Source organism: Trachemys scripta, chromosome 1 (genome assembly GCF_013100865.1).
Source record: "Trachemys scripta elegans isolate TJP31775 chromosome 1, CAS_Tse_1.0, whole genome shotgun sequence".
Taxonomy (NCBI): domain Eukaryota; kingdom Metazoa; phylum Chordata; order Testudines; family Emydidae; genus Trachemys; species Trachemys scripta.
This window is the reverse complement of record NC_048298.1, coordinates 209,560,294-209,578,129: the sequence shown is the minus strand read 5'-3', so window position 1 is coordinate 209,578,129 and position 17,836 is coordinate 209,560,294. Positions and strand designations below refer to the sequence as shown.

Below are 17,836 nucleotides of genomic sequence, written 5' to 3'. Positions count from 1 at the left end.
TGTTGTATTTCCTTCCCCACTCCGGGCAGGGAGGCTACAATCCTGGGCACTCATATGCAGCACCGCCCTCCCAGTGGGAGGCTTGGACACCCCTACGCAGCTGCAGTGGCTCTAACACCCGCAGACCAGGCTGGGATAGACAGTGGCAACAACTACTCTCCTCACCATGTCTGCAGTTGCTGCCCACTAATTTAAAGTACAACCACACCTCTTTCAAAATGGCATTTCACTCATTCCCTTCTGGGAGTTGTAGTTCACCTCCACTGTCTGAGCAAGCTGGGGACAACTCCTCCCACATTGCCACTTATTGCAGCCAGCTGCTCTGTGATTCAGAGAGCCGAGCTGGAGCCTGAGGGCTGGGTGACAGCCACTCCATTCAGGTGAGCGTGTGATGCAGAGTCTTGGGGCTGGTCTACACTGGGGGGAGGGAGGGGATCGATCTAAGATACGCAACTTCAGCTACGCGAATAGCGTAGCTGAAGTCGAAGTATCTAAAATAGAATTAGGGGTCCACACGGGGGTGGTGGGCCCTCCACAGCTCCCCAGCCTCCACTGCTGGCAGCTCCGCCCCCTCCTCCCCGCGCAGCTCCCCTGCCGCCATGGGTGGCAGGAAACTCTCCGCAGCTCTGAGCCCTGCTGGGGGCCCCTTCTAGCCACTGGGCAATGATATCCCTTGCAGCTCTCAGCTGCGGGGGGGCGGGGGGGCGGGGGGGGCATAGGAGGCAGGGTGCTAGACCCTCCTCCCTCCCCATTTTGTCAGGGATGTTTTTAGTAAGAGTCAGGGACAAGTCACGGGCTTTCGTGATTTTGTATTTATTGCCTGTGACCTGTCCCTGCCTTTTACTACCAATATCCATGACAAAATCTTAGCCTTACTAATAGTGCACGAACCAACACTGCTTTGCCTGGCTTTACTACTTTGTCTGAATAGCCTCATCAGTTAAGACAACACAGCTCTGAAACTGGTGTTCTCAGCATGAGTGCCTTCTGTTAGCTGACTATCTGTGAAGGAGGTAAACTTTAAATATTGTAGATCCAACAATTAATATGTGGCTTTATTTTATTTCTCTCCCTCCCTCAGTCAAGACAATGTTGGGTTGAAAATCAACGTAGCATACTGAATGGATTAAACACTGGCTAACTGATGGATCTAAAAATGTAACTGTTAACAGGGAATTAATCACTGAACACAGCTATTTCTAGTAGGGTCTTGTAGGGATCTTTTCAAAACTCTTTAAAAAACTGATTTCAATACCATTCCACATACAGTTATGGCCATGATCCTTCATTTTGATCCATGAAGACAGATCCTGAGCCCATATAGAACCCCTCTGGCTTGAGGGGGACATTGCAGAGATATAAGGGTCCATCCACATTGATCAAATTGCAGGATTGGGCCATAGTTAGTAAGCTTGACTGGCAACAAAAATCTAAATTGGACTAGCAACAGACGCCAGAGAATATTGGTAAACAAATACAGATCAGATCAAGAAGACGACGACCCAACGAGAGCCACCATTGGGTTCACTTTTCCATTTTTTTTTAAATACACTGTACATCAAATGTCCTACGGGAAACAATATGTTACAAAAATGAAAATTTGCAGATGCTTGAACAGGTAGGGGCCTGTCAGTTCCCAGGAGGACATTGGCTGGACCCAAAGAAAGTTAGAAGAAATGGGGACTTGTGCAGACCGACAGATCAAATGTAAACAAGGGAACAATAATTTTAAATGGACACATGCTTCCAGACACGGATCTGAGAGATAATCTAATGTCCTGAACAGATGACTTGGGGCCAAAACTTCTGCTTTCAATTCCTGGCCCTAGCACTGGCTCCCTTTATGGCTTAGGGCAAGTCAATTAGGGCTAAATCCTGCTTGCTCTACTCAGGCAAGTAGTCCCACTGAGTGCAGTGGAACATCTCACTTGAGTAAAGGCAAACCCAATGCGGCGGCCCTCAATCACTCGGTCTATCCATAAAATAGGGTAATAATACTTATCTACCCACCCTTACAGGAATGTTATGAAAATTAGCTGATATTTTCAAGATCTTTGAAGATGAAGAGAGTTATAAAAGTGCTAAGTATTATTGACCTGGGGAAGTATCTTGAAGGTGATAAACACTTAAAATAATCAATATCTGACAACTGGGAAATTAAAAAGAATTCCTTGTTTTTGCCAAGCTATCCCACGCTGTCAACTTCCCTGCCCATTAACAGACTTCCATATTAAGTTAAGATTATTGTTCTAAACTTTTCTGTGCTTCGTGTCATTTCCTGTCTCATCTGTAATTTCACACAACTTTATATACTTCCTCTTGTCTTCTAATTAGTGTTCTTTTGGTATCTCCTTTATTCCCCATTTTGCCTCATCATCATATTATCACTCTTTCCATCCTTCTTGTACTCCTGGGGGAATTCTGTGCCCCTGCACAATGCAGAATTTTGAAGAAATTAACATGCATGCAGAATTTCCTTTCCCCCACAGAAACGGGCTGCAGAGCCCAGCTTGCCCATAGAAGATACTGCCAGGGGTGGGAGAGGGAGCTAAAGGGTTCCTGGCAGCGGCAGTTCCCTGCATGCCCTGAGGGAAGGCGAGAGTGGTGCGCCGGAAACTCCGTGCAAGTCTGGGACTGAGCATCAAGCTGTTTCTCCTGCTGGATTCCTGGGCCAGGGCTGTCCCACAACATTTTGGCACCTGAGGCGGGGAGCTCAAATGACACCCTCAGGCCCCCTCGCTTGGGCCAAAAACTTTGAAGGTCTCAATTCTGCCTTCTTCCTGTTCTACTCCTCTCATGGTACTGCTCTGCTACCTACCCCAATAAAAGAGAACTAACAACTTAAAATGCCTTGTTCAAAAATTTTAAGTAACACTTAACTTTCAAATGCCCGAACAGCAAATGTAACTTTTCTTGTCTACATAGTCAACTCTGGCATTTGTATCTGTTTGAATAATCAAAGTGGTGCTTTTCGTGCCTTCTTGGTTGAAAAGATTTGAACTGCTTCCTGAAGGTTAACAGTCTGGGCCTGCTCATGATCTATTGAGATGGTTGCAAGGCCGACCAGCCTCTCCTGTGTCATTGTGGAGTATAGATGTGTTTTTATTAACTTCAGCTTGGAGAAGCTGTGTTCTGCACTGGCAACTGTTACAGGAAGTGTCACAAGTATGCCCAGAGCAACAAAAGCATTTGGAAAGAGGGTGGTCATCTTAATCAGCCTTTGGAGTTTATCCTTCTGAAATGCATCTTGAAAGGACTTTCAGTTCATCACCTAAATCACTTGCGTCAATATCATGCATATCATCATGTGTCAACACTGTCTCTAGTGCCCTGCATTGTGGGTATAGGTCTTCTTCAGGTATAGTGAGGAGTTCTGGAATATCATACAACGTCCCAAATATACGGCTGTGTTCCTTGAGCTGCATGAAACATTCTTCAACTGACTGTATTCACACACAATCTAGCACCTGGTTAAAAAAATCAACTTTGAATTATTGTTTGGGGTCTCTTATGGGATTATCCCGTGCCTCGTAATCAAAATGTTGTCTTCGTCGGTGACTCTTGTATTCTTGAATGGGTGGGAAAATAGCTTCAGTGTGAAGTTCCTCTGCCAACTTCTGTGCACTCTTCAGAACGTTTTGAAATCCCAAAACTGACCGCTAAGACTGCAGGTATGACTTTGCTTTGTCCAGTTGTTCCGTTGCTCCAGATATATCAAGGTCAACACCTTGGAGTCTCTTGCTTACGACATTTATGTCAAACAGTTTGTCATGCCATAACACTAAGCCACACAGAAATGTGAAGTTATGTATGTTTCTGGTGATTCCATTTCCCTCTGCCACTGTTCTCCCACGAACAGTTCCTGTCATAGCATTATCCTCCATAATGGCAACTATGGCATCATCTATCTTCCCAATTTGGTGTTTGATAGGCTTTATTACCTCCACTCTACTTTCCCATCGTGTTGCACTCAGTGATTTCAGTGTCAGAGAGGATGTTCCCAGATGTTGATGGAGAGAAAAATATATAGATGCTTTGCATTACATTAAAAAATTCAGCAGCCTCATTAGAAGCTGATGCTGCATCACTGACCACCAAGTTCAAAGAATGAGAACTGCATGGGACAAAAAAAGCTTGAGGGTTTAACTCTCGGATCCATGTCTGCACTCCTCTGCTCTTTCCTCTCATGTTGGCACCATTATTGTTGCCCTGACCACTCAAGTCATATCGCAATTCCCGTATCTTCCAGCTTTTTAAGAAGCACATTTGTCATACCAGCTCCTGTAGTATCATCAATGTCAATAAATTCTAGAAAATGCTCTCTGACAATCACCATTGCAGGGACATTTTCACTAGGTTCTGTTGTTGTTACAAAACGCACCATTAAAGTCATTTGTTCCATATGGCTGATGTCAGGTGTGCAGTCCAGAATAACAGAGTAATATCTTGCTGACTTCAGATCTGCCACAATCTTCTGTTTGAAGGGGGAAGGGTGCAGAGAAACAGGAACTGGGTTGTCATAGGGCAGGGGTCGGCAACCTTTCAGAAGTGGTGTGCCAGAGTCTTCATTTATTCACTCTAATTTAAGGTTTTGTGTGCCAGTAATACATTTTAACGTTTTTAGAAGGTCTCTTTCTATAAGTCTATAATATGTAACTAAACTGTTGTATGTAAAGTAAATAAGGTTTTTAAAATGTTTAAGAAGCTTCATTTAAAATTAAATTAAAATGCAGAGTCCCCTGGAGTGGTGGCCAGGACCCGCGACCACTGAAAATCACCTCGCTTGCCGCCTTTGGCACGCATGCCATAGGTTGCCTACCCCTGTCATAGGGGTTTCTTTAACTCTCTACTCCTGCGGGAATTTGTGTGTGTCTCTGTATTGTTACAGACACACTTGTTGACAGGTATTTTGAAATTAATTACCAAAATAATTGAAACTGACATGATTATATGGTGTTATTTTACAATATTGTGGGCAGAATTTTTAATTTTTTTGGCGCAGAATGCCCCCAGGAGTATTCTTGGCCCTTTTAGTGGAACAAGCTCCTTTCTTTTAATCATTTCACTAGATCTTTGTCCAAATGTAATTGTGGATGTTCTCATTATTCATTTAAGTGTCTATTTTTAAAAAAATCTAAGTTCTTGGCCTCAATCTTTTATGTTAACTAGTTTCATAGGTTAAAGGCATTGAAAAATAAAGTATTTCCTTTATCAGTTATAATTTTGTTGTCTTTCAATTTCATTGAATGGCCCCTTGTTCCATGATATAAGAAAAGGTAAATCAGGTACTACTCCCGCTCTGTACCATTCATTAGTTTGTATCTCTCTATCATGTCCCTTCTTATTTATCATCTCTCTAAACTAAACATTTTCATTGTCTACTCATCCAGAACTGTTTCCATGTTGCTACTCTCCCATTCCTTGACCTCCTCTATTTCTTGTATATCTTTGAGATAGGATGATTGAACTGTTAAGGAATACCATAATTTAAGAAATCCCATTATTTTAATAATATTTTTGGACTTATTTTATATCCAGTCAACTAATTTTTTTTTACATTTTTGACTGCCATCACACACAGAGGAGAAGTTTTCCCTGAACTGTCCAAAATGATTCTTAAAAAATTGGGCCTCTGCAGAGTTGCCATTTCATTCTTCAATGTTACATGAATTTGGATTGAGACAAATTCATGTAACTCCAACATTTGGAACAGACAAGTCTTTACTGTATATTTAATATATGACATTTGATTGTGACCCAGGATGGAAATATGAATTAGGAATGTTTTGTGGCTGAGTATGAGGGGTCTTCTGGAAGATAGAAGACGTGTCTCAATTCAGGCTGTGTCGACAATACAAGGCAGGGGTGTGATTCCTCTGCTTATGTATACATACTCGCACTGATTCATGACTGTAAACAGCAATACAGCCATGGTACATGGTAGCATCAGTCGCGGCAGTGGAGGCAGAGCTGAGCCATATTGAGTATGAGTCTCAGGAGGATTTGTACTCCTCATGGTTCAACTGTGCCTCCGCTCCTGCTACTGGTGCTACCCTGGTTACACTGCTGTTTATACTCACGTTAGTTCCATGAGAGTTAGCACGAATGTGTGTACACAAGCAGGTGTAATTCCACCCCTAGCTCGTAGCAGAGACATAGCCATAGTGTCAAAGGCTAGACTGCTTTTCGAAAAGTCTCCATGAAATCCCTACACTATTTTGTCTGACTAACACGAAAAACTTACATGCACAAAACTCTCTTCTGTCAAGAGGCCACACACAAAAAGTTTGAAAGAGAGGGAGGGTTGGATTTTCGTTTGTTATTGTTGTTAAAGAAGATGGGTATGTGTCAAACTGGACTCATGGGGCATCAGCATGTGGCAAGGTTAATAACCTTTGTGCTAATTAGAAAAAGGAGATCATATCATAGATGGATGAGACTGAAGTATGAATGTTCCAAGGGGCACAGAGGCAATGCGTAACACAAAACTGTTATAAACAGTAATCAGCTCAAACCCAATAGTACACTGAACTAAAGAAAGAAAGGATGAAGCTATAAGGACATTAAGGATAAATTTCTTTAGATGGAGGGTAATACATTTGTTTGTGGACTGGACTATGATGGTCAGCAATAGAAACTGCAACATTAAATGTATTATAAAAGGAGTTAGACTAATATTTAGTGTTTGTCCTCTTGCCAATTTCTTTCTTCTTAGATAGAGAAGGATGGCTTTAACCTTCCTCCCTCCCCCAAACACACACACACACACACACACTTCTATGCTACATAACTAAAGCCAGGCTAACTCAACCAGATTTAATATAAGCTACCAAATGAAAGGCTAACACCAATCAGTTCATGAGTGGGACTAAGAAAGATGAAGAGAAATATTATCAGAGAGCCATTAACACAATAATATAAAAAAAATTAGAACTCAAATTAATCTGGATTTTAATCAAAATTTCTAAGGAAGCCCCTGAGCAGTTAATGGTTTTCCTATGGCAATAGGGACATTCTCAAAAAGTACTGAAGCAATGAGAAAATATCCATACTTCGGTGGTGCAGGTGATGCAGATCTTTTAGATATGCTTGCAGGAGAATCAGATCTTCTCAGAGGGGATCCCAGGCCAGATGATGAAACAGGTGTTGTGGGTCGCTTCTCTCTCTTTATCTTTTCAGTCTAGAAAAAGAAATTCAGGTGTTTTTGTTTAGCTTGTAATTAAAAGCAATGCTTCATTGATACAGATAGTTTATTAATACAAGGACATATAAACAGATTTGCATAACAGTCACATAAAATGGAAGTTTTCTAAATCCCAGTATACAATTGAACTGCAAGATCTTTTTCAATACTGTATATACATTTTTATGTCTTGCGCACACAGTATATGCTACTGCAAAAATACCTTTCAGGCCATAAAGAAATATTAATGGAACGGTACAGAAGGGCACTGCCCCTGTTGGAGCCCAGAAAGCATTGGGTAGAATTTTCAAAAGCAACTAAATCCTACTGACTTCCACAACTACACAGACATATTCTTTCTATCAATTATTACAAGAGATATGGCACTATCAGGGGATTTGGCAGAAAAGTTGAGCTTTTGTTCTCAGATGCTATACAGTGACTAGGTACATGCAGGCTAAGTTAAGTTTCCATGCCTCTATAGAAAATGTACAGTTGTCAATAGTAAAAATGTTGAATAAATTTCACTTAAAATTATATATACAGAAAGAAGTGAAACTTGACAGGTATAAATTAGTGATACTGCCAATACATTAGGCAAGCTGCCGGAGCATGAGGAAAATTTGCCAATTCACTAGTAGGGTGGCTTTATTTCTAGTCAAACACTCTCAGCGATGGCAACATCCCATTTGCCATGCAGCTGTAAACCCATTCCCAGAAGTACTGGTTTCACAGCACGCAGCACGTCCAGAAAACATGTTTCACTGCCAGAAATGTAGATTCCCTGAATACAGAAGTGTCATTTCCACTAATGCTGGTTAATAGAGGCTACACTGCCTTCCAGGAAGATATTAAAAACCTGCTGATTGGCAGGTGAATAGAACCAAATGGATGTGAAAGTTTTTCTGCTTTCTGTTCTTAAAAAAAAAAAAAAGCATATTGTACAATAATGAAACACAGCAACTAAAGCAACATAACTTTGTCCAGGAACGCAATCAAAACATGCTCCAAACCCACCTGTGTAACTTCAGCTGCAGTTGCCCCTTTCATGGCATCAGAAGTGGAAGCTGATGCTGCCTTCTTCCTTTCTGCACTTCGGGTGGGGGAAGGCTTGTAGGGAGATTTAAGAGGACTAGCTGGTGCTACACGAGGACAGATATGGAATACTAAAGAGTTATAGTACAATAGCAAGAGCAAAGGGGAACAGACAGAGGAAGTAGGGGAGAGGAAAAAACAGCACAACTTTATGTTATAACATTAAACACGGCAAACGACATTTTTAAAGGTTTATTTAAATAGATATTTAAATCACATTAAATCCGTGCCTTTTGCATATGTGCAGAATGGTCTCATTTACCAAAAATGCGTTCACTAAAAGCATTAACATAAAACTAAGTGCATTTTTAAAAAGCCTATAAAATACCTGAGCACTAAAGTATCTCTTTTACCCATATAAATTCTGAATAACTTTGTAAAGATTTCGTGATTTCCCCCCCTCTTCTTTATTAAACACACACAAAAAAAGATTAATAGGATAGCCATAGTTGTGTTAGTGTAGATAGTGCTAGGTCTCTGTCAACCTAACTACTGCCTCTCAGGGAGGTGGATTAGCTACGCCATTGGGAGAACCCCTCCCATCGCAGTAGTGAGTGTCTATACCGAAGCACTACAGCAGTGCAGTAGCTGTGCGGCTGTAGTGTTTCAAGCATAGACAAGACCTCAGTCACCGAGATCAAATGGGTGCTTTTAAAAGCTGTACCCATGCATCCTAAAAAAAGCTTGTCTGAGATATATTAAGTGCACGGTTAGTATTACTAAGTGCACAGTTATTGTTACTGTGCACATATTAAATGCAAAGTTATTACTACACATAACCTTGAATTTGAAAGTTCACTGGTTATGTGCATTGTGATCAGAATCACAGCGCTTCCCCCCCACACACATTTGTTGTCTTTTTTTTTTTTTAACTTGCAATTTGAACAAAGGTTTGTGAAAAGAGGATATTCTATGTTTTGCTCATATTGCTTTGGCAATATGTTGGGAACATTTCACAGATGTGAAAAAACAATATTAACTGGAAGAATGTGAGAAAAAGCAAAACAAAAAACAATTTTGCCCTACGTTTGATGTCTTCTATATAAATCATGAAGAACCCATAAAAGATTTAGTCTTGCCTCAGTGCCAGGAACTGGACTAGATGACCTACTTAGGTCCCTTCCAGTCCTACCTTTCTGTGGTTGTGTGAAATAAAAGCAACATACTTTTATTTTATCTTAGTAGCTCTCCTTTAATTTAGAGCAGAGTACACTGACATTCTGGAGTTGGCTTTCCTTTAGACAGTTGCTTTGTGAACAGTAAATCAGGAATTCTCTCATGGCTAAAGTGTTCTATATCATAACTTCCAAAGGTACAATATTTTTCATGTAGAAACAAAAAACTGAGGATCTTTTAATGAGTCTACCTTTATATAGCATAAAGAAAAAGTGGAGGGGAAAAAGAGAATATCTTTTTGCTTTGTAATATACCTTTGAGCATCCTTTTATTAAGAGGTAACATACAGAACATGCGTAGATTTGAGCCACGTAATATGGGGATAACAGATGACATAGATGCTGTACCTTAGCACAATTTTGTCCTGAAAAGTGAATATTTTCCTTTGCAGAAAGTCTATTTTTAAAAAAAAGTGCACAAAACTTTTCCTACTTTTGATCCTGATTCTGCAAATATGTACTCATGTGAGTAGCCCCACTGAAGTCAATCGGATTACTCATGTGCATAAAGTCAATAAGGCTGCTGCTATATTTAGTTTTGTGTTGGCAGGGTTTATAGATTATAATAGATTTATAATATACCGAAAAGAAGCACTAATTACCATCACTCTCAATTTATATAAAAATAATATATATAATAACATATATTTTTATCACTAGAAAAACTGATATCCTCCACTCTGTGCTTCTAGTTTATTTTTAAGTATACCCAAGAACTTAACCCTTTTCTGATCTGTTCCTTTAAAAAGACAAAAATGATTCCATAATAAATAATTGCAGCCCCAATAAAGCAATTATGGATGAAATTACATGTTTAAAATGCTAATTTGTATTTTGGAAATTATTTGGGTGTTGAGGATACAGAGCACTACATTAATGTGCGATCTTTTGCTCTGATAAATGGGTCACCTTGGAGGGAAGATCCAAAAGTTGAGATACCTGGAATTTCCTGTTGATTTTAGTTAGTTAATTCAAGACCCTGACACCAAATTTTCTTATAAATAAAAGAAAGAACTGAAAAGGACAAAATGGGTAGACATGTAAATATTTCCATGCTTTTGAGACATTACTACCCAAAAAGGAAGTAAAATTATATTAAAAAATAACAGATAATATCTCTACGCAATTTTTCAAGTGCAGCTAAACACATACCTTAACATTTTCAAAGGGCACAATTTTCATTTTTACCTGAATCATTGTATTGCTCAGAAAGCATTAATGTGCTTCTGCTTCTGGCTAAAGAAGACTGTGTGGGAGTCAGCAGTCGAGAAACAATAAAGTTTTCCACTGGACTAAGGTGCATGCGGTGAGCTGAAGGATGGGAGCAAATAAAACAAATAAATTTTAAAAGCAAAAATTAAAAAAAAATATTTGTTTTAAATAACAAATAAAACCAGTGAAATGATCAAATGAAATGAACAAGAGAAAACCTGGTATGTCTGTGATTTAAAAATGCTGTTAAAGAAGTTAATGCTCCTCTGAAGGAGGTTTCTGGTTTCTTCATCATTTTAAGCCACCTAAATTATCTTCCAACCTGTATAATAAATACAGTAGATTAAACTTGTTTTTTATACAGAAGAAACTTCAGTTCTGCAAAATGGTTGCTTTCATGACTCAGCATGAAAAGGGTTTGCTTTTTTTCCCCAGTGACAGAGCAGTTCCTTGTTTGTGTGCTAAGTACACTGGGAGTCATTTAAAATGCACAGTCTCTCTGTGGTACAAACCTTATTTATACAGTACATCCTTATGCCTTTCCTCCTCATAAATATGAGGTATGACTACATATGTTTATAAACAAATTCCTATTACCTGCATTTATAAGGTCACCTATTACCATAATCTCCGAGTTCTACATTTATATTTATTAAGCAACTCTAAAACCAATTTAAAATGAAGTATGTTTACTGTTGCTTCTTGTTTCTGTCAAAATATTTGTAATTTGTTCTAAAAGAAACAATTCACAGAGGGACAAATCGTTCAGTATTTACTGTACAGTTACCTTCTAAAGGGCCTAATCTTGCAGAATGCTCATCATCTGCAGAGCCTCTCATGGATCAGGCCTTTAAGTCAAATTAAAAGACTCTAGAAATCTTGACACAAGTGACAACTTCCAGCTGGTTCACAATGATGACAAACTTTTGTCAACAACACCCAGTAAATACACACCTGCGCTCATTTTTTAATTATAGTTTCTTAATATGCTAAAGCGTCACAAGCAATGCATTTCTGGAGGATTACTGCAATTACATTTTGTGCTCAGCCCTGTTTGTATTTCATCTCGTGATGCACTAAGAAACAGTATGAAATTCTTACTGTGTTTTACTGTTTAAATAAACCTCGTATTTACTTAAGGTGCAAAAGCATAATACATCACGGTGTGAACTATCACAGCTCAAAAAAAAACAACAACTAATTTGCATCCTTTAATTCATCCAACATTTCCACTGCCCTGCCATTCCTCACCAATATTCAACCACAGTAATGCAGATAACTGGCTACCCAAAATGGTTACATGAAGGTGCACTTTGTCCTCTATGGCACAGACTTACATCTGCCGTGCCACATTTAGTCACACGCAGCCTGGGGTCTCTAACATGGTAGCATTATCCTGGGCTGGCTATAAAGCTATTTCATGTATTTAAGATCTTTTACTAATATATTTAACTCACCACCCTAATAATGTTAGAATTGGTTATTGTAAAGAACTCAAGAGCTACAAACAGATCTATGGACAAGAAAGTGTGCTTTAAACATAGGAGAGTTTATGCTGATAAGAGACAATGAGCAGCATATTCACTTGCCTCTGTCAGGGGAATATGTTATTGCCGCTGTGGAGGAGGAGAGACGCTTACTGATTGGTGACTCCATTTGCTTTGGCAGATTCATTGTAGAAGCTGAAAGTTTGTCACATGCTGCAGAGAGACGCATTAAAGATATTTATATTCATACTACAGTGTTGAACGCTCCCCAAATTAACCTCTCATTTTTTACTCATGGACCTTGTAATTTATCTGGGGGCAATGAATAATGTAGAACAGATAATCCTATTCCAATTGCTGTAGATACCAGCATTTTATAAGATACAGTTTGGGATACAATTTTTCTACTTGTGATTTTAACATTTCAATTTTACAATACCCTGTGCAATACAATGCCAGGAGCAAGTGACTTCATACTAAATCCAAATGAATGAAATTGTATCAAGGAAAGAAATGCAATAGTTGTACAAGAAGAAAATACATAGGCCACACAAACATAACAAATCTGAACTCTTCCCTGACATCTCTCAGCTTCAGTCTGGAGGAGATGAGATGTATATCAGCTCCTCCAAAATACTATTCTAATGCAAAATTCAAGATATTCAACACTAATTTATGCATTTATAGGATGAATGATAGCATCATTTACCTCTTTACCATCTTGTGCATGAGAACTTTCAAAACAATAACTTGGTTTTGGCCCAACTGTTTATATTTGTTTTTATTTCTGTTATAATACTGTTTGAGAAAGTAAATTTTGGCTTGATGACTATTCCTACGTACTCATAATTTCAATATAATGATGGAATCACTTATGCCCAATTATTGTAGTGGTGAACTACGACGTGTTGTTCATTATGTAATGGTCAGAACCTACAAGCATACTGGATGGCTTCAGGGGGGTTGTTTATGTTTTAAATTTTGTTTCTTCTGACAACAACAAAGAAGTCTCAGCTGGTAACTCACATTCATGTTATAAATTCTACAGTCCTTGCTCAACTATGAGTTCCACTTACATCAGTGGAAGTCTTGCCAAAGTGACAACTGCAAGATTTGGCCCTATCTGCTACAGCAAGCAATAAAATTCCTTATGTTCACATTTTTAAAAGGTAGATGCAATGATTGCTTCCAAAAAATGCATGCAAACCTGCAAATAACTTATTTGTACATTAATACTGCTTTGTGTGAACATTCACCCATGTCTGCACAAAAGTAAGAGTCTTGGGGTTTACATACATGTTTTTTTGCAGTACATCAGTTACTCATGCATTTTGCAGGCATAACCATTGTGCCCATCTTTGTAAAAACAGCTCTTGAGTAGGTTGGCTGTGCTAGATTTCCAAAATATGTCAAATATATTTGCAGCTGAAGGAAAAAACAAACATCACCAAAAAAAAACCAAACCCCACAATGTACGATTCATCCCTGGTATAGACACACAAGATCTATTTCACAGTCCTCTGAAATTAATATTCTAATCTAACATATAATATAAAATTCAATAAAGTTGTCAAAGGACAAACGCAGAATCAGAATTTGTAATCATTATTACAATGTTCAAAAGACTTCAGCATACTAAAACAATGCTTACTAATTTTTAACATATTGTGGATGTAGAGGGTAGGGCTGGAAGGAATAGATAGCATGTCACCCATCCTGTATCTCCATAACATATTTACTCTTATTGTATAATTGAAATGTTTTAAAATAGAACCTCTGCCCCATCAAGTCTCTCTTGAACAAGCTACTCAAATGATATACACACACAAAAACTACAAAAACATGTATCTGTGCCCACAAATTTGACAAAGACGTGAATTTATTGAGTTATTCAAGTCCACAGTTAGTGAGAAAATTATGGAATGTCTCCATTGTGCTGGAATGCTAGGCATGCATTGGTTCACTATGACAAAATCAAAAGAAAAAAGACATTTATTCCATATCTTTAACGGTAACAGTGTAGAGTACCAGACTGAAATAATAAGAAAAACAGTGGTTAGGAAGGACAAGATCAGTGAATGATTTAAAGTGATTAGAACAGTTATAAACGAGACACTATGGTACTGTGATTCTCTGAAATACCATTGTAGGAATCAGCAGCAGCAGTAGAGGTCACAGGGTCTGAAGGAAGGGTGTTGGCAGCTAAACCTAGGAGAGGGGGTGGGGTATTTTCTGATTCACCTATACAGCAGAAAAATCAGAGCAAAGAGAGGTGAAAGAAATTACCGAATAGATTAAAAAAAATAATGTATAAGCTATACTAGAAAATTAAAGAGGTTGCTTTCTAGAAGCATAAGAGATGCTTTTATTATGTTGCAAGTATATTTCTTGCCCAATTTTTCTTAAATGACAAACCCTGAAAATTTAATGTGATATAAAGCTAAATGTTTTTTGCTTTAACATGGACAGAAAAATATATTTTAGAAGAGAGCAGCAGTCATATTTCATCATCTGAGCAGAGGGTTTTTTGTTTTTCTTTTTTAATAAACCAGTCCATTTGGAAACCCAGTGAATTTAAATGATATAAATAGAAGAGAGATGAATACCTTTTTGAAACGTAAAAGCAGTTCATGGTTGATTATGAAATAATTATGAAACCAAATCAAAAAGAGCAACAACAACAAAAAAGTACGTGGAAAAATCCATTTTAAACTGTGAATGCTGCATAATCATCTAGAAATCCCTGTGAGCTTTTAGAAGTGCCAGTGACAAAAACAGATTGTTTTCCGCAAAGGTTTGGGCAGCACTAGGCTCCTTTGTGAATACAGCAAGCTAAACGTATTGGGGTTTTTTAAAATTTCATTTTAGCATTTGCTGTGATCCCCAAAACAATTTCTGATTACTCTATTAAAATGACCCTGCTTTCACAAACTTAGGAGTGACCTTTCTTCCCAGGAGATAGCATAGACAGGAAACCTGATAAGCTATTACAAAGCATTTATTCATGCTACATTATCAACAGCCCTCACAACATCACAGTAACTATAAACAGGTACCTTCTTTCTATCTTTAATCTCATGCATTTTGCACTTCAGGATCTGCAATGCAGGCAGCTTGTTTCACTCACCATCTCTCCCTCCTGAGCCTGCAGTCAGTGCTCCTCCCCACGACCATCGCTTCTGTTTCTGTTCCAGCTGCTGACTACGTTCTAGTGAACGACGCATCATGGCTTCTAAACGTTCCTGGTTAAATTGTTGCAAAAATGGAGAGAGAGAGAAATAAAATCTAATTCAGTTCACCTGGGCTTTCTGATCAAAACTAAAAAATAAACATCATTTGTCACCACACATAACAGGTTCCTGTAATCATGCTATCAACAAAAGAAAAACGACTGAATACAGAAGGTACCAGTATGTCTACCTACCTCCAGAGAAGAGTATCCTTTGTTTGCAATCCACTGAGGTCACTACAGAGGCCTAAGTAAACACCACAGGTTGCATCACTGCCTAGCATCTGTTCCTGCTGGTGAGTCTGCTGCTGTGCTCTGGACTTAATTTGTGTAAGAATAATGCTTGACAAGCATTAACTCCTTCTTGTCTAAGCAGGCCTCAGGTTTTTCTCCTTCAGTATTAAAGCTAGATTGCTGCAATGCCAGTGGCTCCTCCTAGCTGCACAGATAAATGATCATTTCAAACCTGAAGCAGGTTGCATTTGCAGGATGACATTTTTCTTTTCTTTTTTTTAAATCCCTGCTTCCCCCAAAACACCTTCTACAGATTAGATATTTAAGATTGTCTTTATCCTAATCTGAGTTGCATAGACCATTCCATTTAGATACACCTTTTTAAACACATATTTACTACTTCTTGCTCGAACAACTTGCTTCCCCCTCCCTTACCCCCGCATCCCCCCTCCCCTTCACTCTGCCTGGTGTATTGTTTTTTTCTTTTTTTGGTCCCTTTGGAAATCTTGCCCCACCTTTAAACTTTCAACTGTTTATCCATGATCTTTCCACTACCTCCACCTCCTGGCCCTCACAGAAACCTGACTCCTCCATCCATGCCTGTTGCCATCTTCCCCCTACAGTGTGCGCGCTCTCTGTGCTTTATTGGTCAAGATGTTGGCACTGGTCTTTTACTTTCTTACTCTTTTTCCTTCAAAATGGGCATCATCTTGTTCTTTGCCCTCTGCTTATTTTTTGCATCTATTGCCTCCCACGGTCCTGGTCCTTCTTCCTCTCTTTCTCCAAACTGCCTTCCATCATCCTTGGCCACTTCAGCCTCCATGCTGAAGATCAGTCCAGTTGTGCAGCCTCTCACTTTCTTACCCAACATTCAGTCATTCATTTGGTTTTTAACCTCAGTTCCTCTACTCACTACCTCAGTCACTATTTTTCACGAGACACTGGATTCTTATGCTCTAAATTTTCTGTCCCTGATCACCACATTATCTTACTTATTCATCGCTGTTAAACCCCAACCCAATCTCAAAATCCATGTGTTACCTCCAATCTATTAAATTATCAACTTCCCGCTGACATTAACACCATTCTTTTATCATTATCCTCTTTCACTTTGGCAGAGAACACTGGTCTCCAGAGGCAATGCATAAGGGGCACACAAGGTCATATCCTCCCTCCCCTCCCCACCCCCCAATTTGCTGCTTGGCTTCTACTGAGCACGCTCACAAGGACTTCTCATAATATTTACCTTACAAGTTGCCATTTGGGTATCATATGTAAACAGGTAACACACTAGATATTAATATTATTGCATGATTTATGTACGTTTAGCATGTGAAGAGTTAGCTAGGTGTGCTGGAAATATGTTTAGATCAAGCATACTAAGTAGAGTGAATAACAAGCCTGCCCTAGACAAAGGAATGTGGATTTAACTGTCTGCCTAGCTTGATTACAGGCAAAGGACAATGAAAGTACATTTACATATAAGGTGAACAAAGTAATCAAGTTAACAGGTGATGGAAGAGCATGGTGAGCATACTAGGGGACTCCCCAGAGTCTGAACCCTCAGAAGGTCTTCATGGCTCTTGAGGCAAAATCAATGGACTTTGGGGAATAAAATGGGAGCAAACATCCTGGCTCTCCATCACTTAGGGGACAAAGGGAACAGCACCCTCTGATTCTGTGAACGCTGGATCCTCTGGCCTGAAGGGCAAGAGATTCTGGTAGTTTGAGGTCAGTGAGAAAGCTTAGGCAAAGATTGTAACTTGTTAAAATTAAGTTTTAGTCACTAGGAAACATGTTTCTGTTTTATTTGTAACCATTTGTCTCTGGTACTCTTGCTTAGTATCACTCAAGTCTACATTCTTTATCAATAAACATATGCTTAGTTTTACTATAAACCATCTCAGTGCTGCGTATTAAGATAAAGAGCATGTCCTATTTCTGGCCGAGTGTAAATGCCTCCACCCCATCCTCCTCCATGATCTATCCACTGATTTCAGCAGCAGGCCACTTCCTACTCCTGGATTCTGCTCTACTGGTTCTTCCTCTCCCTCTCCAACCGCTCCTTTAGTTTCTCCTCTCCCTCTTTCGTGGATTCTTTCAGTCTCTCTCAGGCCTCTGTCCATTGTTCCATCTTTTCCCGCTACCCTGGATGACCTAATCTGATCTCGAACTTTCAGCTATTATTGTCTATCTACTGATGAGTCCTTCATCTATGTCT

General features: G+C 39.2%; 1 protein-coding gene across 19 annotated transcripts in view; it reads right to left on the bottom strand.

Moving 5' to 3' along the window:
• MAP7D2 (MAP7 domain containing 2) overlaps positions 1-17,836 on the bottom strand; it is a 128,891-nt gene that overhangs the window by 24,505 nt on the left and 86,550 nt on the right. For 3 of the 19 annotated variants that reach the window (XM_034755532.1, XM_034755550.1, XM_034755541.1), the window contains exons 4-9: positions 15,280-15,394; positions 14,295-14,393; positions 12,255-12,365; positions 10,642-10,764; positions 8,201-8,349; positions 7,053-7,180 (exon numbers count right to left, since the gene is read on the bottom strand). In XM_034755532.1, coding sequence (XP_034611423.1) covers positions 7,053-7,180; positions 8,201-8,349; positions 10,642-10,764; positions 12,255-12,365; positions 14,295-14,393; positions 15,280-15,394 — 725 coding nt within the window. Of the gene's footprint in view, positions 1-7,052; positions 7,181-8,200; positions 8,350-10,641; positions 10,765-12,254; positions 12,366-14,294; positions 14,394-15,279; positions 15,395-15,576; positions 15,802-17,836 lie in introns of those variants that run through there. The other 16 variants (XM_034755578.1, XM_034755642.1, XM_034755570.1 and 13 more) reach the window with 9 other exon arrangements.